Source organism: Abramis brama (assembly GCF_963993115.1).
Source record: "Abramis brama genome assembly, chromosome: 1".
Lineage (NCBI taxonomy): Eukaryota > Metazoa > Chordata > Actinopteri > Cypriniformes > Leuciscidae > Abramis > Abramis brama.
The window spans coordinates 35,802,640-35,828,563 of record NC_139963.1 but is presented as its reverse complement, the minus strand read 5'-3'; the positions used below and the strand labels follow the sequence as shown (position 1 = coordinate 35,828,563).

The following is a 25,924-nucleotide window of genomic DNA, read 5'->3' as shown; positions in this document are numbered from 1 at the left end:
AGCTTTCAAACCTTCAGAGCTTTAGGGCAGGATTTAAAATCAGCATGGCTGCTGGCTCGCTCCAAATTGAGAGGGGCAGGGAATGCAAAAGCCCAAACCAAATAAGAGAAGCCAGTAAAGTGGCCTTGCCCAATGTGCTGAATGAGCTGAATCACTGAAGGAAAAAAGGGAATAGAATAAGCCACAAGCGCTGCAGAAAGTTAAGGTTGCTGGCAGAATCCCTGACTAAGAAAGTCATCAATTATTAAAAGTCTCTTCAGCTCGGAGCTTGTCTAAACGGATAAAAAAATAAAAATAAACCTCTCAATGACTAACTATAAGACAGTAGGTACCCACTTTAAGCAACACCCCATTTTCTCCCATTCTCTGGAGGGTGAGGAAAAAGTTTGGTGATGGAAACAGACACACAGGATGTTTGAGTGCAGTTGTGAGTAGCCAAAGCCAGAAGTGAGTTTGTTAAAGACAAGGACTGTGTAGCAGACAAGGACTTCGATTGGTTATGTTGTGAACATAACTTTATAGATGCTACAGCGTTAAGACCTGAAGCATGTATTACATGGACTGACAGCAAGCAAAGGATGTGTACAGGAAGAAGCTGAAGAACAACAAAGCAGGCTCTGTGAGGACAGTCCTCCATGGCTCCTGAGACTCAGTCTGGCCTGGACGCAACTCAGACCATCAACCACTTCAGCCATGGTTATGTTCTTCTCTTACAGTTCAATCCTCTTACTTCCTTAGCAGTAAATAATTTAAAAAAATGTATAGACTGTCTTCATTAAGAAAAAATAAATCAAATTAATAAGTAAATCTTATATATAGAAACTAACAAAATCTTAATTATAACTGGTTTCAACATCAACGAGAAATAATACTCAGTTATGTTTTGTACAACAATGGCAAATATATAAACAAACAGCAGCTGTAGAAGACCTTAAATTATTAATATGAACAAAATAATATTAATATGGCCAAGAAGGAAAATGAGGAGGGAGAAGATCATCCTGAACTTTATAAAAAATAAAAATAAAAACACTTTTCCTACCAAATACAAACATAACCATGGCTTGAGGTCATGTAACAGGAGGTGAGCATGTTAAAAAGGCATTTTCAACACCTAAATCTGTTATCCAGTCTTTTTTGTTTGCTTTTTGGTTCTGTAACAGTGTAAGAACAAATTAGTAAAAATTATGGAGAAGTCACAGCAAAAGAGGATGGTGGCCTACTTACAGAACAATGCTCAAGGCTCAGGTGACATGGATAGTGACCTCACGCTGAACAGCTGGCTGCCCTACTCCCAGCCAAGCCCTTTGCTTCTTATTTTGTTGCGGCAGGACAAGCAAATGGACAGACCGATAGACATTCAAAAGCATCATGGGTAGGAGAAGGGGTCAGAGGTGGAGGGGTGGCCAAGCAGCTGCAGGGAGAGAGCGAGCAGTCTGGAGAAGCTAGGTTATTCATTTTTTTTTTTTTTTTTTTTTTTTTTAGTAAATCAGGGATCTCCCTATTTTTCAAATATCCCACAATGCATTGCCTGTTCACTAGTCATAGTGAAAAAAACATTGCTGGAACGCGTCAAGATTTATGCTTTAAAGTTCTACAAATTCTGGTTGTGTGCATGTTGATTTATTGACTTAAACTTTGTTATAATGGCAGTACGCTCTACTGCCATTAGTTTCACTTTGGTTTATGGCACCAATCAGAACGATAATGTATACAATATTGTAAATGCAGATAAACATTATCCAACATCTGTCTAATATCAATTAAGCATTTTCTCATCTGTTAAAAATCTGATCTCTTGGGAGAACCTAACAAGTTAGTTATGCTTCTCAAAGTCATTTGGCCTAACGAATCTCATCAGCACTGCTCAGGAGCGCTGAATTTATGCAGAGATCTCCTTGTGACAGCTCTTCACTAATGAAAGGGATATTTGAACAACAGAGGAAATCAGGAGTGTGGAGCGTTGCAATCTAACACTCTACAGCAGGAGATGTAGCGAAAGAGACAGAGAACACTGCGTTTCTTTACTTTCAGTAAAAATGAAATCAGCATGTTTAATAAAGCTTGGGTACCAAACTGCAATACAATAAAGAACACTTTCCACACAGCCACACACATTTTAATGCACAATGGCAAGACATTCCTATAAAAGTAACCATTTAAAAGGGACTCTAACAAGAGCCGATTAAATTATATACAGGATGTGAGGTAGCAAATTCTGATGCAATGAAAAATTTTCACCACGACCGATAGTCATGGTTAAAAATACAAGACAGACCAAAAATAAAAAAGCTAAAACCGAGCAGCTGCCATCTCGATTTTGTGCATAGTGAGGTATGCTTTATTAACCTTGGTCAAATGAGTCCTCAGAGGAGCTGACTCCTGCCTCCTGTAGCAATAAAGCAAAGTGCTTATGTTTCCTCTCTTTGGCCGCCTGCTTGGACTTGAGTGATGAAGACAAAGATGAAGAGGCTCTCTTGGACGATGAGCGCTTTTTCTTGGTTGGAGTGCTGCACAGGCCGGGGAGCTGTGGACGTGACGCTGTTCTCCCCAACAAGGAGCTGGGAGGCCAGCCATCCTTCAGGGAATCTTCCTCTTCTGAATCCGTGTCTGGCACAAATCACAAAACACTTCACTCAGGATGGAGGACCAAAAGCATGATGAACTAAAAACTGATTTAAAACAATTATACTTAAATCCATGATGCACTACACTGCAATACAAATCCAAAGTTTGGGGTCAGTAAGATTTTTTTATTTTTTTTAATTAATACTTATTCTGCAAGGACACATTAAAGAGCTTTAAAGTTACTTTTTACTCCCATTATAAAGCTTTGAAGAGCCAGGATATTTTTTTATATAACTCTGATGTGAACTAACCCTTTAATTAAACAGAACAATAAAAAGCAAAAAAGTGACAATAAAAGACATGCGTTACAAAAAAAATTCCATTTCAAATAAATGCTGTTCTTTTGAACTTTCTATTCATCAGAATCCTGAAAAAAAAAATTTGTATGACCTTTTCCACAAAAATGTTAAGCAACGCAACTGTTTTTAACATCAATAATAATAAGAAATTGTTTCTTGAGCAGCAAATCAGCATATTAAACTGATTTCTGAAGGATCATGTTTTCAAATTCAGCTGTACTATTACAGGAATAAATTAAAGTTTTAAATTATTAAAATCTTAAATATTTTTATCATATTTTTGATCAAATAAATGCATGAGTCAAGCATGATAGACTTCATTCAAAACATTAAAACATTGATTAGACATATTGATATCAAGCTTTTTGCTTATTTTTACACAACAAAAATTCCTATATTGATAAAAACTGTCACAACAACAAAAAGCGTGACTTACTGTTAGAAAAGCTGCTGATTTCTGACCTCATTGGAGAATAAGGTGCTTTCCGCTGGCCTTTTCCCTTAAGGCATGGATCTGAAGGCTTCGTTTTGGCAGCCATTTTGCTTTTACCTCCTTTGGAAGACTTGTGAAAGGTGCTGAGATCTTTTGACAGGCTGGATTTTCCCATCTTGACTCTCATGTCTAAATCGGTGAGCATGGGGACTCTAGAGCTAGCCCTGGACTTCCCTGAGGAACCCTCTATGAACTTACAAGAAGACTTGCTGAGTTTACTGAGCTTAGTGAGAGACAAGGCCTTGTCGAGTTTGGATGCCAACTGCTCCTGCTCGCTCACTCGGCTCTTCTTTGCGACCATTTTAGGCGCCTGTTCAAAGAGATAAAAGCATTGAATGTATATTATTAAACAAATAGGACAAGGAACTGAAAGAAAGAGCAGGAATGGGATCAGACACGCTGCAAGCAAGACTTGAGCTGTGCTGCACATACGAGTGATGTGGGTTCAACATGTTTGGAGCATGTGCACTTACCATTGCTCCAACTGGAACATGTTTGTTTAACAAAAACTCAAATTTTCAGATATTTAGGGGCTTTTGTTCAACTCCAGTATAATAGAGACAGACCTCGTGAGAGTAGCTTGAAGATGCCTCCTGCTCGCCCCAGCTCTTTTTCTTCTTCTTCAATCTCAACGCACTGCCATCTTCCTCCTCCTCCTCATCTCTGTTAGATGCCCGAAAGCGCTTCCTCAGCACCTCCCCACTCTCAGAGTCCTCTGAGTACAGCACGCTTCTGCCCAACCTGCAAAACAACAGAGCGTTCAGCTGCAGGGCAGGCTGTGGTGAGCACAGCTGGGCCTTATCGGTGCCTGAGCTACACACTCACTTTGCACACTTCGAATCCAGCTTGCTGAGAGGTGGAGACAATGCACACAGGGCATGTTTCCTCTTTCGGGGACGCCCCGGGCCCCTGCGGGCTAAACTTCTGTTCCTCTCCTGCTGCTGGATCTGTTGTTGTTGTTGCTGCTGCTGACGTTTCTCTCTGTGAATCACACAGGGATCATAAATTGTTTGATTGTTAGTAGGATTAAGTGAGGTAGATTGGCATTACTGGTCTTAATAAAGTGATGTTAAGGGATTTAATGCTAATTGAGAGACTCACTCTTTGTCTCTCCGTCTCTGCAGTTTGACAAGATCTCGTTGCTTGTCTTTGTAGCGCTGCTGCAGCTCAGCGAGTCTCACACGGTAGTCCACTTCTACAGTGTCCATTCCCTCCAAAGAGGATTTGGAGAACATCTAAGAGCCAGAGCAAGATTAGCATCTGTGGTTTAACTTCTATAGATCTCTCAGCAGCTGTTAACACTGGCTATGGACATCTGGCTGAAATCAAGTGCACATGCATCTCAGTGTAAAGAGGCTGGAAATCTTAAGTATTATTAGCTAAAAGCTTGCACTCCTTGTATTTAAAACTACAAACATCCTAGAATTACCATTCTGATAACAGAAATCTTAACTTCTTGAGCACTGGTTTAAGAGGGAGAAGAAAAGAAGTCATAAATAGGCAAGCATACAGGTTCATCTTTCTTCTGTCTCCAGCTGTATTTCTTATTAGGGTTGAGCTCTCGGGGGAGGCGGATGATAATCTGTGGCTGACACTCGATGGCCTCCAGAAGAACCTGCCTGCCAGCTTCCAGTAGACTCTCCAGTCCACAGAGTATTACAGCTGCACACACAAACACACGATCGATACCAACATTAATTACCTCTAGGGAGCATGGGACAGCCCCGCATTCTCCAATACATCAGTATATGGGTGTTTCTTGTGTCAGTGCAATAACGCATTTGACATACAGATACATCCAAAATACCAGATAGATGCATTTATTTATACTTTAAACAAACGTATTTACTCTAAAAGATTCATAGATGAACAACCAGCACTGGCACACTGTTCATCACACCAGCAAATGAATATACTCACTAGATCTGAAACCATTCCTGAGCTTGTTTCAGCACATTTTACTTTACAGCACACTACAGTGAGCAAACCTTCCTCCTTAATCACCACTTCCATTTGAACTGTTAGAGCATGCTACATCAGGTCCCACATCCTTCAGATTACCGTTCCTCTCTCTGAAATGAGACTCACCCTGTGTGTCATCTCTGGGTTGCCTCTGCATCTCCAGCTCTGCCATCTGGCTAAGCAGGGCCATGCCTTCCAGAGCAGTGGACTCTAGAGGACTGACGCCCTTGCAGAGCTCAGACCTAGAGGTACACGCATCTGCCAGGATGGACACTGCTCCGGCCTGCGGAAGCTCGCTGGCTGTGACCAGGGCGAACATGCCTGCCATGGGGTCTTCAGGGAGGATGGCCACCGGTACGGAAGAGGGCTGAAGGTGAGGAGGGCTGCTGTTAGGCAGGAAAAGATTGTCAAGTTTGGATTCCAGGTGTGGAGCGTCAGGGACAGGATCTCTAAGGTCTACTGGGTTCAAACTATCAGAGAGATCAGAGGGTGGTTTTGCTGGCTGGTTGTCACAAGCCACAAGGTGTGTGTCAGTGTAACTTGATGAAGATTTGTAAACTTGGTCTACCAGACCAATTGAGTCCTCTGCAGTTTCTGCTCTGGTCGTTCTTTCAGTATATGTCTCGTACAGCCCTGGATGGCTTGAGGTGGCAGCTTCCATTTTGACAGCCTCCCCATCTCCCTGGTCTGGTTCATCCTCTGGCAATGGCGTGGCTGTGGCTCTAGGGCGGGCCTCAGCCTCTGTGGGGGTTCTAGGGTCTTGGGTGGTGATGGGTGCAAGCCTGAGGCTGTCCTGGCTTAGGACGTCTTTGTTGTCGTCCAGGTTTGGCTCTTTTTTTAACACAGTGCTGCCCTCATCCATGGACTCTTTCTCTCTGGATGCCTGAAGTGACTCCACGACCACTGGAGAACACAAGTGCTGGGGTTTGACATCTGCGGTGGTCGCCAAGTGCTCGGATGTCTCAGCCGGCAATGGCACATCTGGTGCCAGGCCGTCAGCATCTGCGGCAGCGGCTGGCTGGAGGAGGTAGGGGTAATGGCTGCCAAACGGTGCTGTTATCGATTGGTATGGGTAGCCAGGAGGAATTTCTGCTGAAGAAACAGAAGAGAGAACAATTTGAGGGGCTAGGAGTGCTTATGCAAAGACTAGAAAGGCTTTAGTTCCCTGCGACAGAGTGACAAAGTGATTAATAACCCCACATGTTCTTCGGCACAGGGGCTTTATGAAACTTTCATGAACCAAATGGCCCCAGCACAAGCATCCCAAAAGCCCTTATATACACATAGGCCAGCACGCTCGTGCATACTCATACATTCAGAATGCACCATGAGCAGAAAATCTATTTATCCTGAGCATTGAACATTTTTAAAGGGAAACCCCCAGGGGATACGGGTACAAAAGGGCTGCTGTCATAAGTCTCTATTCCAGTGAAGAGACAGCTGGTAATCCCATATGTGGAGATATTTGCAGACTACTCATTAAGACTGCACTACCCTGCACATTCTGACATGAAGAATAGCGCACTGCATTTGATTGCTGTCCTGTGAGTATACTCAGTCCCCTCCCAAACATATTTCCTTAAAAATAGCAATATGGAGATTAATGGCCTTACATTATTAAACCGCTTTCCTTTCATTTTGATTAGTTTCCTTCTCATTTATTGTGCAATATGCAAATAAACAATAATTACTCCATATGATCAAGCAAATTCATAGTTGTTGCAATTTTGACAAATTAAGCAGGCTCAATCCTGGACATTTCATTTGGGAAAGCTGACCTTCCCACTTACCATGGTACATGGATGGGAACGGAGTAGAAGTTTGCTTCAGTAGACTAAGTGGTTCTTTCTCAGGCACTTCCACAGATTCCTCTTTGGTCTGGATGGGGGATGTAGGAAGAGGCGATGCCGAAACGGGGCTGACTGAATGAGGGACAGGAGATGATGGATGGGAGTAGGGCTGTTGAGGGAGGGACTTCTCCACTTTGGGTCTCTCCTCAGACTTCAGTGCAGTGACAGGTGAAGGCAATGGTGGGACGGGCAGCGGCGTCAGGGCTTTTCTATACGAGGTGGAGGGAGTTGGAGAGCGTGGGGGAGGCTTGCGTGAGTGTAGGGCTTGAGTGGGGATGCCCGAGAGACTGGATTTGGCCCCTTCAGCTCCTCTCTTGTCTGGTTTTTCATCCAAATCAGTCCTAGAGTGACTTGCATTTAATCTCTCCTGCACCAGAAAAAAAATTATAAATAAAAAAATCTGAATTTATCTGAAAAGTACTGCAAAACAAAATAGATAAAATTGGTGTGGTATCGGTTATAAAAAATGATAAAAAAAAATAGATACATAAAATGAACAGATAAAAAACCCAGAAACCTAGATTTTGCACATAAACAATAATAAAAATCACAGTACAATATTTTGAACTTAATTGGAAAGCATAATTTATGCATTTGGTTTTATGCCTGTTTTCCATGCTGAACATTCAGAGTTGGTGCAAATAGACCTTAAGGACTACAAAATGGAAAATACAGGAGTGTCTTCCCTCGAATATAATGACATTGACAGAAAGAATCTCATACCACTAACTGTGCGTTCCTCTGCAGTTCCATGACCTGTGCGGTCTGATGCTGGATCATGTAAAGCTCCTGTTGCCGCAGGAGCTGCTGGTGGGAGAGGAGCTGGAGCTGATGGGCATGCTGCAGAGAGCTTCCTGCCGGCGGATACATGGCCGACCACAGCGGGGGGCCTCGCTCTAACATCTCAGCTTTTAAAGAACAAGAGGAATATTTGAGCATCACGAATCAAGTATATTTATTCTGCTACACGTCAAGAATATCACTACCACTCACTTTTATAAATGCACATTGTATTTTATGTGTCAATGGAAAGATGGTAAAATATGAACACAGAAATTGTGGTGAATATACGGGGCCTACCATAGTGTGGCAGATGCTCTGTCTGAATAACAACCACCTGTCCGGTCTGTGGATCTCGGGCAAACTGGTAAGGTGGGGGGATGGAACCTGTCAAGGCAGGAGGATATCCTGGAGGCAGCGTCTGATGAAGGGAAGGGGGACCCAGTCCTGTTCAACAACAGAGCGACAAGAAATGGTTGGGTCCACCATATTTGTAGTTGATGGTTCATTTGCACTTGCATTCTGGCAGCTTTGTGAACAGTCAAGAGTTAATCCCCAAGAGAAACACCATTCCCTGCATAATCTCACCCCTGTGCATGGAGCACAGACCAAGTTGAATTCCTGCCAAGATGCACAGCACTTTAACTACAGCTATTTTCTTATAGGACAATTTTGTTTTAAAAGTAAAGTCTAGACAGAAACTCGAACGTCAGAGAATTGAACTGACAGTGCTGTTTGCTGTTATTCTTGGATGGAAGTTGTGGAGTGAGACTGACTATTTCTAAGAATGACTAAAACACTCAGCCTAGACAAAATGCTTGGGCCGTCTGGCAGGGTCAACAGACTGCCTTGAGGAAATCATTTGGTGTCCAAATCCCATTCACAACCCAGTTCTGCAGCATTCCAGACTGCATGACCCTTGATCATTTGCAACAATTGCTTGTTGTAACATGACATAATTCTTACACTACAACCATAGGCGTAAAAAAATGTGGGTACCATATGGAGAGCCAGACAACCACATGGAGGGGGCTCCTGGTCGGGGCAGCCAAGGGTGGGAGGCCAGGTGGGAGGCGGGGTCAGCAGGCCAGCGGCCCGCACCAGCCAGATTCGGTCCACCAGTCACCATCAGGTTGGGGTTCAGTCCACTAGCAGACACCATAGGTGGATGCATCTGAGTGTAGTCTGCCAACTCTTTATTCTCTCTGTGAATGAAGAGACTTACTTATTAGTGATTAACCAATCTATGCCAATGTCAGTAATTTTGCATTTCCTAATTGCACATTAAAGTCTCAATCTCCATAAAAAATTCTGTAATTAAAAAAAATGTGCCTTTGCTTTAAAAAAAAAAAAGAAAAACATGCATTTTTTGGGCAAAGCTTTGCTGTGTATTCCTTAAACACTTGACAAAAAAATATGCTTATATTTTTAATAAAATATTCTTATATTAGCCAAAAGTCAGTTTTCTAATTTTATATATATATATATATATAGTAAAAATATTCTCCGACATAAAAAAAAAGAAAAAAAAAAAGTTGTTTGAACCTTAATGTTATGGTAGTAATTCTACCTGAATGAAGAACAAAATTATAAGATATTTCGAATTTGGTTAGTTATTCCCAAATCTTCCAAAAAAAATTATTAATTAAATAAACGGTTTGGAACAATATGAGGGTGGGTAAATCATTTTCACTTCTGGCTTAACTATTTCTTTAAAAGTCTGCCCAATATCCAGGTGCCCGCATTTGACGACCAGAAAAATGTATGACATAGATGCTTCGACATTGCAAAATTCATGCTTATTTAAGGCCAAAAGTAGGACTGGTGGCCATTTAGCCCCAACTGTGACACAAATTCCCCAGTCTATGACTTCTATTCTGCCTTACACTTAAGGACAGGCACTGAGGGCGGAATCCTGCTGAGAGAGCCAGTCACTTTTATAAGCACCAATTTCCCCAGTGGGGAAGACTGACTTTTTCTAGTCCTCGAAATGAGAGCCACACTTTGAAAATAGGCTCATATCTGCCGAGAACTGTTGCCATAAATCTGTCCACTCTAAAGAAAACCACGCTGAGAGTGTGACCAATGAAAGTAAAATGTTGCTCCGTTTAGCCAGTATGTGGAATCAAAGAAACAAGAATCCTTTCACACTGGATGGATATGCTTAGTCCTTACTACAAGGTGAATGATTTTAATAAAAGGGTGCCTTAATTAGCAGACTTTCATCCAGGCTTCTAACATCTTTTTAGAGTTACCTGAACAAAGATAACATCTATTTTGGCACAGAAACACTTCAGGATTGTCGCTAAATAAGAACATTTAGTTCAGTTGTACAACAAACGCTACCATTATAAATTGAAAGCGTCTGCTCTGCTCCATACAGCATGAGCTGCAGAGTCGCAGTACAGTGCAGCAGGAGTAAGATTTCACTTTTCACACGACGAGAGTAAGGAGAGATGACTGACAGATGAGGATATACATATATACACACACACACACACACATACACACACATATACACATATATACATATAATTTACAAGTTGCAAGTTACAAAAAACAGGGTGCTTTATGTCAGCGGTTATAAACTCATCTTACCTTAATACTTTCTCCTGCTCACGCTCCACACGTCCCGACAGCAGGCGCTCGTCACGGTGGCGCGTCCTTTCGTCTCCTTGTTCTTCCACTGTGTGGATTGGGCCTGCAAGGTTACGACATTACACTAATTACAGATGTTGACAAACTGTTTTTAATAAATGAGCTAACTTCATAGTGTTTGCCAATGATATAAAATTTTTCACCATTTCAGATGTTTAATCCCAATTTACACATTTCCGACCTTTCTTAGGCTAAAAACAAAGTCAAACATTAGTAGTGTCTGCCAGTCTGGCAAGACTTAAAATGTTACTGTTTTCTCTTTATAAATACACTTCTCCATAAATAGCCCAAACTCTAAGGGTGTTTATCAGTCCTAACACTCAGCACCAGTCATATTCAGTGTCTTACACATCTATGAGATTACAGACAGACTGTGAAGAGGAAAAAGAAAAAACGCCGAGAACATATGCAGAGTAACATATCACATTTACAAGAACCCATTGAGGCCCATCAATCACTTATCAATGTTTCAACACCACTGTGGCATCATCCATGGTTCAAATTGCTCTTCATAGAGTAGCAGCCATTTGGAGAATCATCAGACAAAACAAGCAGTATTTCACATACCGAACTAATCTAAAAGAGCCTCTGAAGTTTGTGTTCAAAATACCTCAACAACACAGCCCTGTAAAAGATAAACGCGTAGAACTCATCCGAGCGGGATTTAGTTAGGAGTGTATTGAACCTTTCAGTACTGACAGTGGCTGAGAAGAGATTGCGTTCTTTTAAACAGAGGAGGGGGACGAAAGTGCACACAGATCTCTGTCATGCTCCAGGGAAAAGGTTTCAGTCTGTTTCCAAGGTTACCAAAAGCCTGTCGGACATGCTATCCGTTTGCATCAAAAAGAGGGCAAATTAGTCAAGCAAAGCTCGGTCCCTAACACTTGTTTTAAATGTAAATTCAAACTCAGAAAGTGTAGACTAATGTTATTACAGCAATTTCCTTGCACACAAGAGGACATAAATTAATGCCTTTCTCCCCCACCTCTCTTTCTGCCTCTTTCTGAAGCTGATTCGATTGCTAAGCAACAAAACTAAAGTCATATTAGAATGCACTGCTTGTTTGCCACCTTTAGTAGAGCTTGGTAAATTATGTTTATAAGCAGTCAGGCATGCGGTGTCTTAGTGAAAGGTTTAACACACTCCCTAGGCTAACAGGAAACACTGTGGGCCAAAGCAATAGCAAAGCTCATGCTGTTTAAGAAACAAAAACAAAAGTGGAAGAAACCTTGCTGCTGAGCAGGCCAATGTAAATGGGCTATAACAACGGAAAAGAAGACATTGCGTTGTTCTTCGATTCCATTAAAGGCGTGAATGCATACCAACAGGGGCCAGAAATGTACAATTTACGCACCTTATAGGGTTAGTTGTTCTTTTTTCTGCAGAACACAAGACATTTTGAACAATGTCTCAACTGTTTTTGCCTGTTTTGCAACTGTTAAACTGAAAGTCAATAGTGCCCACAACAACACTGAACCCCACTGACTTTCAGTGTATGGACAGAAAATGACAAGGCATTTTGCAAAATATATATTTTTGTGTTCCACAGAAGAAAGCAAGTTCAGAATTAGAAAAGATTTCTAAAATTTAGAAAAACATGGGGGTGAATTTAAATGAATTTTAATTCTTGGGTGAACTATACCTTTAAGAACAATGCATGCAAAGATATGAGGCAACGCACCTTTGATGGATCCTCCAATTGGCCTGTCCCTGTCTGATACAGAGCTGTGCTTGCTGCTGTTGTCCCTCTGACGGGCTACAGCCACCGCTATGCCCACCGGGGGATGACGAACCTCAGCTTCACCCTGAGAAGAGCTTCCGTCTCTGCCAAAGGATTTAGCACTTTCTGGTCTCTCAGGCTCCTTCTTCAACTGCTTTCCAGGCTGCTGGGGTGGAAGATGCTGAACTCTAGACACTCCGGGATAACCAGCCTCCAGTTTCATGCTGCCCAGTCCTCCAAATGGACTATGGCTATCGGATCCGTGCCTGGAGCCAGACTCGTTGGAAAAGTTGCCACTGTACTTTATGAGGCTTTGCATGGCTGAAACCTCCCTGTGGCCCTCAGGACTTCTGCCGCTGCCTACCGGTCTGTGCAAGCCAGTAGTATCTAGGTACATTCGCTTGCCCTCTTCCTCACCTCGGGGGCCATGGGTGTGTTGGGCTGCCAATGTGGCGATGTGACTGGTAGCATAATTGCCCATCTCGAAAGGCTTCCATTTGGGCTCAGCAGAACCCAAGCCCTTCAACGGATGCTGCTCCGAGTGAAGTGTACCTGGATCCATTCCAGAGAACGGATGGGCAGACCTTTGAACCCTATCCCGCTCTTGGCTGCGGGATTCAGTTTCGAGTCCCGTTTTAATTATGTGTTTAGATGTAGTGTTGGTTAAGTCTCTGGCATCTGGGCTGTTTCCAGATTTATTTGTGCACATTTCTAAATGCAAGGGCTTTTTCATGGCCAAACCGTTTGACCTAATTATCGAGCCTTCCTCTCGTAAAATGTCTCTCTTGACGTCCCCATGAGGGGGCGACTCACTCCTAATGGAGGACCGACCATGGTCCATTTGTGTTCTCTCATTCCCCACCTGCAGGGCTGATCTGTGCAAGTCCCTCTCCCTGCTCTTGTCATTTTTATTATCTCGAGCTTGGGAGGCAATTTGAATTGGCCCTTTTCGCTCATCGTAAACCTCGACAGAAGGCACATAAGTAGGAGCTATCACTCTCTGTTCTTTTCCTGGCTCTTTTGCTGTAGAGTAGAGCGGGTACATGTTGGGCGGCATGTGGTGAGGGGGAGGGTAGGTGCCAGAGGACACCAGCCTGGGCGGGAGATGGGATGGGTTCGGCTGCAGGGAAGAGGGACTGGCATACGACACATGCAGGGTGCCAGATGATGTAGCAACTGAATCGCATCTTTTCTGCTTGTCAGTGGAAAGGTGGCCCCCTGGCCGGCTGGTTTCGTCATCCCGGTCTCTGTCCCTCCTGTCCTGTTCCGTACTCAGGTGTCGGGCTGGCGTGCCACTACTTGTCCCGCAGTTGCCAAGTAAACTCTGGTGAGATTGTTTGGGCTTAGTGTCCGTGGTGCTCAGAGCAGGAGAGTGCTGGTGAAAGAAAGGCCGAGCGTGCTCCGTAGTCTTTGTAGACCTTTCTGAGTTGCCTGCTCTGCGCTCATCTTCTGCCTTGACATCCAAGGTGAGGTCCACCACGCTGTGGGGCCGTGACTCCTCTTTTGGCCTTTCTCGTTCCTTCCTTAGAAGGGAGTGGCCTAGGTCACTCTTACAGGGCTTCTCTTTTCCCAGATCCCTGCTTGAGTCTTTAGAGCTTTTGTGAGGAGGTAGGGCCTCCTTTTCCCTGGAGAAGGAGCAGGGCATGTGAGCCACTGGGCTCCTGGCCAGTGCAGACTGGGAGTGCACTGAACCTGGCAGGTAAAACCCCTCTGAAAGAATAAGAACAAAGTAGAAAGAGTGAGCCCGACAAAGCTTAGGACATCTGGTGTAAAAGATAAGACTGCTTAAAGGCCCTAAACTGCAGAAAGTATATAAAAATATGGACCATAAACTAACTTGTTAAAACACTCAAAACAAGGCACTATCTGCGGGTACAGCAGAACAGAAATCAAAGGACTTGAAAAGTTCATGTATTAGTTGGTGAATGCTAACAAAAACAAAGTGCTGCCCTTTTCCCTCAGCTCCGAGGCAGAATAAAGTCTAAAGTTTTACTTGGTAATATTTTACTGAGAAAAAGGTAAATTATACAGGGCTTTAGACATGGAGCTATTTTTTTAAAACCATGCAATTTGTGCAATTGCTTTAAGTAGCCCATCTAGTATTATAGCTAGCAATCGATCAAACCACTCATTCATACACTTTAGTTCTAAATAGTGCTTCAACTGATCATATTACGTTTAAGCCACAGATCGGATAATTTTTCGGATCAGCAAGAAAAAAATATTTTGGGGGGGGGGTAACTTTGCTTTCCATTTATTATGTAAAGCACACTTAAAGTACTCTGATACCACAGCAAAAAGTACTTGCCTAACTAAGAAAGTTCAAACATTATTAAAGGCAAATGAACAGTCAGTAAAAAATAAGAACAAATACACTAAAGCATGGATAAATACAATATAACAAAGTTACAAATAAAGTAAGGTCTAACAGTAGTATTCATTTCAGGTAAAGAAAAGTAATAATTAAAAGTAAAAGAACATTATAGTGTTTACTTTAACAAAGATTAAGCTATCTTAAATTTATAAAGCGGTGTTTTGATGATTAACAATGACAACAGCAGATATTTACGGTTGCTGTTACTTTAAGACTTAATGTATGGATCCAATATAATGACACACCCGATTTCTTTCTTAACCATTTACTTTCACTTAAGACCTAACCGACTGCTGTTGTTGTTCTTCTTCATCAAGAGTCCTATAATAGGCTTCACTTTCTTTGCACAATTCCCCCTTCAATTTTGGGGTGAAATCTGACCTGGCTATTTCTGCACAGTTTAGAGAGATTCACTTTAAATACAAACATTAGGCATAAATGTTATGATGATTGTCACACACCCCCATAAATCACAGAGATAATGTTTAACATGATTTTACAGGCTTATACAGACCTTTTTGGGAGTCAAAGAGTGCATGCTGGCTGAGCTGTGGATGCTCAAGGTGGCCCAGGGGAATGTAAGGGCTGGGGTACAAACTGCTTGGCAAGTGAGAAAAACCTAAAAAGGAGAGAGTATGGCCATGTCAGGGTTTTACTATTCAAGAGAATAAGACAGTAGCCCACACCGTCAGTTCTGCTTCCAGTATTTAATGTAGCATCTCTATCTGGCCATCATCCGGTAGAAGGAACGATAGTACAATAACCTTTGAAAATAGTTTATGACAGTGGCACTTGAGTCATTGACTGTTCATCGGTCCACAATACCTTTCTCCAGCTGAACAAATTTTTCCCTGTGTCATTAAATTATGCACATTTACAAACACATGGTTTTGACGATTTATTATCTTATCAGTTCATGAATCTGCTTCATAGCCAGAGCAACAGCTCACCTCGATTTAATCATAAAATTGACTTATTACCACCACCCAAAGCAAATGGAGAGAAATATTTCTCACATCTGACATCTGGTAACCGTGGAGCGGCCATTCACACATGCAAAGTCATGAATTCCATCTAAGATTTCACCAAGAGCACAAATGCACATTCATAACCACAAACACTACAAACAAAATCACAAAGGCACACACAAATATTGCTGACACATAACATTATCCCTCCTTTAAAAAAAACTTTAATGAAAGACAAAAGGGTTGTCAGAGCTAAGAACAAACAGCCCTCTAAAGATAGCAATGCTTGACATTGAAAGGGGAGGACGAAATATTTACAGCATTATCCTCTGGAGTAGAGGATCATGTAAGTGCATTCATCATTCCTAGCTGTAAACGATACATTCAAATGGGAGTGGATCAAATCCTTCATTCAGAACCTCCATTGTGAGACTTTGATTGTGGGTGGGGTATGCTTGCATTTAAAACCAGCAAGACCCAAGGTGCATTCAAGACCTGTTGCTGCTTTTACGGAGCGGCTTGGCAGGCATGTACCACCCTGGCCCGCGGTGCATGCTGATCCGAGAGCGACTCTGCATGAGGACAGGCAACTTAAATGTTTGTTTTCGGATGGCTGCGTCTTAAAGCACGCAATTACTCAGAGCACTAGCGGCTACGTCATGCAGGCGTGGCTGTTTGGCAAGAGGTCAGGTGGTGCTGGAAGGACTCATAAGAACAAATGAGTAACCACGCAAAGTAAACAATGTGTTCGCGCTAAATGCGAACTGCTGAAACGAGATGAGCGGCTTCTACTGCAAATGAATTGAGCAAATTGAAGCTGGAATGTGCACTTCTCCCATCCCTTCGGCAAAAATTGCAACAATCAGAGAGGCTTTGCTGGAGAAAGGTCAAGCAGCCATTATATTGGCCAAGCTACAGGGGCACATGGCTGCTGAAACACTTTTTATGATTTCACAACAAATGAATGCAACTGAAGACAACCAGAAAGCAGAGGGTTAGGAATAATGTCCAAATAAACAGAGATTAAGGGAGAATATTTACAACACAGCTGTCCATGCATAGCAAACTGTTCATTCTTGGCATTCAAATTTGAATGAACAATCTCCTCTGTGTTAGGATATTGACAAGTTGAGTTTATGAACAACAGCAGGAGTGTCTTGGGTGTAATGGATTAGTTCTTACCGTCAATGCCATTTAAATCAGGTCACATCAACCATTATGGATTGACTTGCAAGGGCCTGGAATAGTCAGTTCTCCAAAGCAATGTTTAGAGAGCGATAGCAGATACAGGGTCCTGGAGGGGCAGGGTCAAAGGTCGGCACCATTTCAATGAGTGTTACCAGAGCTCTAAAGCAAGGTTTATTGGGGGCACATTGGAACGGTCTCAAAACCTCAAAAAAAGGAAGCAGTGTCTTCAGCCTCTATGTGGTCTAACTGTGGATCTCATATGCCATTGATTAAATTCCTGAGATAGACTAGACAGTGCTGCTTAAAACAAGTAGTGTCAACAGCATGCTAAATAAAGGGTTGAGTCAGCCCACAAAGCTAGTGTGGTAATATTATCTAGTCACATGTTTGCCAAAATGCCAGTGGTTGAGATGTTTATTTATGCATTGCATGAGTGGCAAATACCTTCTTCTGTCTATCTGTCTAAATAAACTACATTCACATGGAAAAACTGCATTCATTTTTTATTTTAATTGAGAGTCAGAGACAAACATTGTACATAAAACAGCAGGGTTACTCAACACTTATCTACAATCACAGCCTCGCAGTCAAAGCAAAGTCTTTGTAATTAGTGATAACGGTAACATGAGAACATTAAGTGTTATCGACAGTCCAAAAACAAAACGTCTAAAAATACAACCTTGTTTTAAAGAACACAATGTGATTCTTCATGGCACTACAAGTAAGAACAGCAGTGGTTCAAAGGCTGTCACTTTATTTAGTACATCTCAGGTAACCGAGTAGTGCTATGCCGTTGATTGCATTCCCACACCATACCGAGAGATGATTGAAGGCGTCCTACTCTTAGCAACAGGGCTAGAACTGCAGTGCCACATTTATTTCTGTGTTTTTCTGCATGCCTTGAGAGGGGTGTGGTGGAGGCAGGAGCGCTCTCAATGTACAGCACATCTAATCTCAGTTAATCTCAGTTTCTTTCATGTGAAATCGAGAGAAAGTCTCAACCTACATGATATCTGGTGACTAATTAGTTTTGATTGCCACTGCCATTTCCTACAGTTCTGCAACACAACGTGCCTAATGCAGAGAAACTTCCTGACAAACCAGGAAGCTTGATACAGGGTTCCCCCATGTTGACCAATGAATTCTCAGTGCCATTTCCATGCGTTCATAATTACTGGAAAGAATCTTTCAGAATCATTTTATATGGGTGGCTGGACAGAATATCCATTTGTATGCAAGGTCTGCAGTTTTTTTAATAAAAGGAATTAACTAAGTTTTTTTTTTCTCTCTAATAAACATTGACAAACACAATGTTTACAGCACTCTACCCAAGCAGTTCAAAACAGCAATATCAAGCAAATTTAAACGCGAACTATAATAATAATAATAATGATGTTTTTTTTTTTTCCCCATGCATGAATTTTGAATTTAAGATTATTAATTTCCAGGGTTGTTTCCAGTCAATTTTAAAAATTCATAATATTTCCAGGTTTTCCACAGTTGTGGGATTTAATGTAGATAAGAGAACATCCTAAAAAATACTTAAAATAAATAAATTCAAATGAAATGAAAACCAGAAAGAGAAAAGGCCATTTTCCCATTACATTTGGTTTTGTGTGACTGTAAAGGGGAAAGAGGTGTGTGTGGGTGTGGGTGTGGGTGTGGGTGTGTGGGTGTGTGGGTGTGTGTGTATCTGGAGCACAGGAACCATTTAACCTAGCTCATTCTTTAGGGATCTATGACGAAGGACAGTGGAAGGTTACGTGTAAAAAGCTCAGAAAGGAACAGTCAAAAAAGCAGGCCATTAACATTCAAAAGCAAAGACATACCCTTGCTGACATAAAAAAGAAAAACTGTTCCCTGAGGTTCGGACAATATAAAAGTCATAGAAAAGGCTTTGAAGGAGAGGATGTGGTTCAAGACCTGTATTTAGACACAGAGGGCCTGCAAAAGGTCAGAAGAAGCTGCACCAACTTCAACAAACCCATTTATGTGCACCAGGAGGAGGCACCTACCAGAATTTCTGTCAACATACATCTGCCTCCACTCTCCCTCTTTTTATTATATTTATTATACATCTCCAATTTCACAAACACATCAGCATTCAAAACCGTCATCTGGACCCCAGGGACGCCACAGGAAGCACAGCAGAACATCAAAGCGCTACCTGCGCCCGCAAATCCATCATCAGTCAAAGAGGGGCATTCCTTTCTGAGCCGAGTCCAACGTGTGACAGAAGCAACAGGCATGGACGCTCTATCAATCACAGAGCGCCGCCCTGCAGCCACCATCATCTCCTGCACAGTCCAAAGGTGAGCAGACCTCAAGGGCCACGCATCTGATTACAAACCGCTGCAGATAACGTCCACAGACACATGCTCGCACAAAAAAATAAATGATAATAAAAAATAAATAAATAAAGTGCAGCTGCGAAGCCACAGCGGCCCGTGAATTAAGACCAGGGAGGACACATTCCAGGGATACTGATTCTTGCCTAATATAAACTGGTTCAAACCGTCATCTGCGCTCGCCTGATCCACACAAGTGTTGTGGAACGCCTCATCCTCAAATCTCAGCGTATAGAGAGAGATTGTGTATTTTAAAGTTAACCATCGCTCAAGGGGTTATCGCGCAAAGACCCAGTGCATATACAAGCCCCACGTCAAACAAACTGTAACATTTCACAGTTCGCTGCAATTCATGTTTATTAATTGAACTTCAAAGATAAACTGACAGCAAGGCAGTGGTTTTTCCCTCTGATTATGGAGTATTTGCAATCCACAGTGGGGCGAGTGCGGCATGCTTGATTGTTTCACACATTTCGTGCAAAAATAGCCAAATTCCACAGCTGCTACTTCGACTTCCTTCAGTTAATAAGAGCCAGGTGCACCCTTCAGAATAAACAGGCATGTTCAAATATTTTCACAGGCTGCAGAGACAGAGTACACTTCAATGTCAGCTATTCATCGCATTTCTACACAGGCAGAGCGAGGCAGGCTTGTTATGATCTGTGCCAAGGTTTTAGACAATTCATCTGTACTTTCTCTGCGGGGACTTGAAACAAAGGCCTATGGGTACAAGGCCCTTCAACAAACCTTGTTAATAATCCGCCCACGCCCTTTTACAGAGCTAGCGTTGCTTTTCTTTCGATTGTTTGGCATACACGTGAACCATTTTGAAAGCTGAAATCTCCATCTTCTCAAAATGGCAGGGGCTGGAACGGCTTCAGTGCCGAATGAATCATCTTGTTTGAACATGCAAGTTTGAAGATACAGCACAGATAAGGTCTTGACTTTATACATCAAGATGAGGAAGAGAGAATATGAAGGAAATGTGTAAATGCAACTGCAGGGCAAAAATAACAGAATCTCAAAAGTCTTCAAGGCTCAACAAGTATGGCTGACTTTTAAGCCAGCTGACGTAACAGTCATTGGCCCTGTTGAACTATTACTCCATTGACACTGAAGCTTACAGTGGTTGATCACATTCAGGTCTTGTGCAAACTGAAATAATATTTCATTATATTACATATAAGGTAAAGTCATCTAGCCAGCTAATATAAGCCAGGTTTTCATCCACATATTTTTGTGTGAATTTCAGGAGATGCTGGATAAAAGCAAAAATTTTATCCCAAATGTGCATAAAACTTTGCTTGTGGTGGATGAATGAATAAGTCAGGCATGCACAAACTACCAAGCTGCTTTATTTATGTTTTTAAGATATTGTTTAAGATAAGATATTGTTTTTAGTGTATTTTTTTTTTACTTGGATGGAGACAATAGGTATAGATGAGGTTTTATTAAAACTGCAAGAATGATTTGTGATAGCCTAAGAAGCATTGGTTAAAATGGATTGGAAAAAAACAATCCATCGGTGTCACAGAGTTGCATTATACTTGTATAGTTCCAGATTTTATTGCCATTTATAAACCTAAATTTAATGTTTCAAAAATGTACATCACCACTTTTTTTTTTTTTTTTTTTTTTTTAAGAAATTAATACTTTTATTTGGCAAGGATGCATTCAATTGATCAAAAGTGATAGTAAAGACATTTATGTTACAAAAGATTTTTTTTCTTTCCTTTCTTAACAGCATTCCAGCTTCTATGGACTGCGGCCAAGGCTGGAGTAACGGCCGCAGAAAATTCAGCATCACAGGAAAATAAATACATTTTTAAATCTTATTTTTGAGATCTTATAAGCTGCTAGAAAACTTAGCTACATAATGCTATAATATACATAGTACTGTTATACAACGGACAGCAGCACTAATATCGGTCTTAAGCTCTGTCAAAGCTCTTGGATATTGACTGACACCAGCTATTTCAAGAAAGGAATTGGTTACAATTACATTGCAGCAGAGTGGCTGTCAGATGTGGACTATTCTACATTAGGACTGCAGGGATGAAATTGATTTTTTATTGTCTTTTCTACAGTCGTTGCACACCATTCACGCAAATCTAGTTTATTGACTTCGAGAGATCGAGAGAGAGAGAGATCGAGAGAGAGAGAGAGAGAGAGAGAGAGAGAGAGAGAGAGAGAGAGAGAGAGAGAGAGAGAGAGAGAGAGAGAGAGAGAGAGAGAGAGAGAGAGAGAGAGAGAGAGAGAGAGAGAGAGAGAGAGAGAGAGAGAGAGAGAGAGAGATCCATCTCAGACATGACTGCATATTACACATCACCAGCCGACAGCCTTAACCGGCCACACACTCACTTATCCCAAAAAAAAAACTGCACCTTTATCTGGTTAAGCACAGTCCACACCACATGCTCGTATTCCCAATACCAAGTCGATTTCCATTAACTTAAAATATAAAGCCGGCTAGTCCCTGTGGGTTGTATCATAGAGGGTGTGTTTTTTTCCATTAGCCCGTCCACCCGTCCCTGCCTGTCACCCAGACCTCTGACTACAGCCTTTGTCTGAGTTCACTGATCTGCCAACAAACCTAATCGTTAAACCCAATACGCTCAAGATGCCGTGCGCAAATGCAGGTCCCGCTTCGCTTTAAGCAGTGACATGCTTTGACTTTTCTACCTTCCTTTTGCAGCACAAAAACATACAGTGATTCTTACCTTCATGAGGGTGAGAGGCCCAGAGTTGGGCCATTTGCAGGCTGGCTTGGTTGGGAGCTCGGAAGGCCGGATCCGACGACCCGTGAGCGCCTGAGGCGCTGACGTATCCGCTAAGGAATGGGCTCGAGGCACCTGGGAAGGCATCACCTGCAAAAGAGAGGATCAAACGTTTGCTTATGAAGTGACAGCATAAAATGAGGCCATTAAAAAAAAAAAAAAAAAAAAAAGTAAGCGCTGTCATTTGATATGATGACATTCCACTCAGGAGAATAGCCTTGGCAAAAGTGGAATGATTAGTCTGTGAAGCTCTGCGGTTTTCTTTTGAAATTCAGGAACCACAGTCACAAACCTGTTCCGACTGCCGGACAGCCTTTTAATTCCCTTCAAAAGAAGATTGTTTACCGAGAGGCAGAGAAAAACCACAAACACGAATTGCTTTTGCTTGTAAACAAATGTCATGAATAATTATTACTCATCCTAAATGTTATGTTAACTGTCATTACAATAGCCACCAGATGTGCAGCTTCAAAAGGGGGAATGTCTAAATAAGTGTGTTTTCTTTTTGCCAGCTTTGACATTGGAGCGGGAGACGACGCAGAGGCGCGTATGGTATTCGGTCCGCTGCCTTCCTGGAGCTTTTAAAGTCAAATAGATAAAAACAACAGCGATAGGACATGCGGTTTCCCCACTGAGATCTGCAGAAATGTTTATAAATGCTGTTCAAGTCCATAACAACTCTGGACAGGTCACTAAAATTCCACGGGAATTGTTAAAGTTTCCCCCTAGTGGGGATATTGCTTGAATTTAAAGGGATAGTTCACCCAAAAATGAAAACTACACTCTAAAAAACGCTTCATTGGCTGAACAACCATTACTTATAAAAGTAATTAGATTAAACACAAAAAAATGTAGTATTCATAACTTTTCAACCTCTACTTAACATATATAGTGTGTGTAACACAAAAATATAAGTTACCAGGTGAACTTAAATGTATGCATAAATAAAATGAAAAAACACAAGTCAAATCAACTACTATAACAATTGCGTCAAAATTAAGTAAATCTAGCATAACATTTTAAGTAACTATACGAGCCACGTGATATGCAATTTCCCGTGATGCCTTTCCAGCCAAAAAATTGGAGCCATTTTGTGAAGCACATGAAGATGGTGAAAAGGTAAGCTTAACTTTCTATAAACTTAGTAAAATATTAGATTTTGACGTTTTAACATTAATAGGCTAAACACTTGTTTATTGTTTATTGTGTTAGTGGGTGAAAATTTTCTGAAACGCAACGTGATGAAGACACTGAAAAGAGGTAAGCTTAACTTTTTTCACTTAAGGTAGGCTACACTCGTTTATTGCATTTTTGGTCAAGAAATTAACTTTTAAACTGAATTTCAGAATTGCTATGAATTTTCAACAAGAAACGTGTTACTTACGAATACTTATGAAAACGTTAAGTAGACATATTAGTTGATGTAGCCTATGAAATGTGTGACTGTGCGAGTATTCAAAAACATAGGCTATAGGCTATATTTTATTTGAATTATTAAGTGAGTGAGCTTCCATCGAATGTAGGGATAAGTGTTTATAGTAGTCAGAGTATTTATTGTTTATTTCGTGGGATATGACCATGCATCGCATTGGCACGTATGCATTAAGATGACTATTCAGACGGCGTTATTGGGAGGCTCGCTCTCCCGCACGGAGAAATTCGTACTTTACATTAACGAGTTGTCACGTAGCTTATACTTCAGTATTTTTTAAGTAAATGTAGTTGTCATTTATTATATATGCATATAAGTTGTTCTTTGCATGTTTACATATTCCCATATTCTCTATGGATCGCGGGAAATGGGGGCGGCCTGTGGCCTTGCGCGGGTTACTTTTGGTAACGTTAACGTACTGTATAAATATTAAATTCGAAAACACATTGGCTACAGCTCCATATGTGTGCACTATTTATCATTAAAAAAAATGGCGATCTTGATTCAAGCACAATATTATTCCTAAATGACAACGACGACTGTCTATTAAACCTTCGAAATTATTAGCAAAATAAGTAAATGCATTGTTAGGCTATTCCAGTAATTACTGTTAAAATGTTTTCAATGAGATTCGTTCAAAACCTCTGGATATATAATATATATATTATTGAATAGACTAATTTTTTATATTTATAGGCATTTAATAATGGACTAATTTGTAACATTTAATTATTTTTTTAGATAGATTTTTGATCAACAGACAAAATAATAATTATATAGATATAGATATATACACACACACACACACACACACACACACACACACACACACACACACACACACACAACCAGTAAGATTTTTAATGTTTATAAAAGAAGTTCCATCTGTTCCATCAAGGCTTAATTTATTTGATCCAAAATACAGCGAAAACTGTAATATTGTGAATTTCTTTTACAATTTAAAGTAACTGTTTTCTATTTGAATATATTTTAAGATGCAATTTAAAAGTTTAGGGTTAGTTAGATTTTTTTTTTTTTTTTTTTAAAGAAACAAAATGAATACTTTTATTCAGCAAGTATTAATTATACTTACATTATAGAAATTCTATACATTTCTTTCTAATTTTGTGATTCAATACAATGTATTTTCAATGCAAAGTATTTTTCGCGACAATCTGAACAATAGCAGGTGATGTTGCAAGTAAATGCAGATTTGCTGTTTTTTTTGTTTTTTTTAAGGATACTCGTGGGAACGAAGAGGAACTGGAACAGCTCACATTGAGGATCATCATGAAAGGTGGCTCAACAGAAAATCTTTTAAGTGTTGCAAAGGGTGAAAAAGTGACCTGTTGTAAGTGAACTTCCATTTGTCAATTTGCCATATGTTGTTGTATATTTCATGATGTGTGGTTTCAGGCTTTGCAGCCTGTGGCAAAAAAATAAAGTGAAATGCTTTATTGTGTGTGATTTGCATGTTTTATTTATTTTAAGACATTGAAAGCAGTGCAGTAAGCAGACCAATAGCTGAAGATCTAAAATAAGTTAAAAATGTTAAGTAAAAATGTTAATTCATTTAATTGTCTTATTTTTATTTATAAATGAGCTTAAATGTTAAGTTAACACAACTAAGATTTATTTTGATCTCACATGGCAAGCACTGTGTTGGATTTACTTAAAATGTATGTGTGTTGGATTTACTTAAAATGTATATGCACCATTTTTGCATCACACGTTTTAAGTAATCCCAACTTGGAATAATTTTACTTAAAATTAACAAGAAAACCTTTGTTATACGTACTTATATTTTTAAGTAAAGAATGTTGCATGAACTCAAATATTTAAGTACATATAACAAAGGTTTTCTTATTAACTTTAAGTAAAATTATTACAAGTTGGGATTACTTAAAAAGTATGATGCAAAAATGGTGCATATATATTTTAAGTAAATCCAACACATCATTTTTTAGAGTGTATCATCATTTACTCAATTCCAAACATTCCAAATCCATGAGGTTAATATTCAAAACACAAAACAGATATTTTCAAAACAGTAAATAAAAGTATAAATTAAATCTGTTCATCATTAAGCAATTATATCTCTTCACAATACTTTTTAAAAATAAAATAAATTCTTAAATTTTGGTTACCTGGATTGTCAACGGAGGTTAAATTTGTGTTTCGAAGATTGGTTTGCATGAGGGAGAGCAAATGATGACAATTTTCATTTTTGGGTGAACTATCCCTTTAAATCAACGAATTAAACCCATATGCCAAACTATTCAAGCATGACGTATAAACGGATGGCAGTGGAAATTAATGAGCCCTTCCCCCAATTCAATTCAACCGCTCTCCGTTCCCACATGCCTCTCCTCAGTCCAGCATGGGAGGGGCACTTCACACTTATTACTCAAACCAGAGATGGACTCGGACACACTTTCACAGATACA

The 25,924-nt window shown here is 40.6% G+C and overlaps 1 protein-coding gene across 6 annotated transcripts in view; it reads right to left on the bottom strand.

Annotated features, from left to right (window-relative positions):
* Positions 1 to 25,924, bottom strand: part of tnrc18 (trinucleotide repeat containing 18) — a 69,602-nt gene that overhangs the window by 25,200 nt on the left and 18,478 nt on the right. For 4 of the 6 annotated variants that reach the window (XM_084117241.1, XM_084117243.1, XM_084117244.1 and 1 more), the window contains exons 3-17: positions 21,989 to 22,135; positions 15,279 to 15,383; positions 12,352 to 14,100; positions 10,611 to 10,713; positions 9,012 to 9,217; positions 8,313 to 8,459; positions 7,956 to 8,140; positions 7,173 to 7,599; positions 5,509 to 6,474; positions 4,931 to 5,082; positions 4,522 to 4,655; positions 4,246 to 4,401; positions 3,987 to 4,161; positions 3,364 to 3,730; positions 2,350 to 2,610 (exon numbers count right to left, since the gene is read on the bottom strand). In XM_084117241.1, coding sequence (XP_083973367.1) covers positions 2,350 to 2,610; positions 3,364 to 3,730; positions 3,987 to 4,161; positions 4,246 to 4,401; positions 4,522 to 4,655; positions 4,931 to 5,082; positions 5,509 to 6,474; positions 7,173 to 7,599; positions 7,956 to 8,140; positions 8,313 to 8,459; positions 9,012 to 9,217; positions 10,611 to 10,713; positions 12,352 to 14,100; positions 15,279 to 15,383; positions 21,989 to 22,135 — 5,280 coding nt within the window. The remainder of the gene's footprint in view (positions 1 to 2,349; positions 2,611 to 3,363; positions 3,731 to 3,986; positions 4,162 to 4,245; positions 4,402 to 4,521; positions 4,656 to 4,930; positions 5,083 to 5,508; positions 6,475 to 7,172; positions 7,600 to 7,955; positions 8,141 to 8,312; positions 8,460 to 9,011; positions 9,218 to 10,610; positions 10,714 to 12,351; positions 14,101 to 15,278; positions 15,384 to 21,988; positions 22,136 to 25,924) is intronic. The other 2 variants (XM_084117242.1, XM_084117245.1) reach the window with 1 other exon arrangement.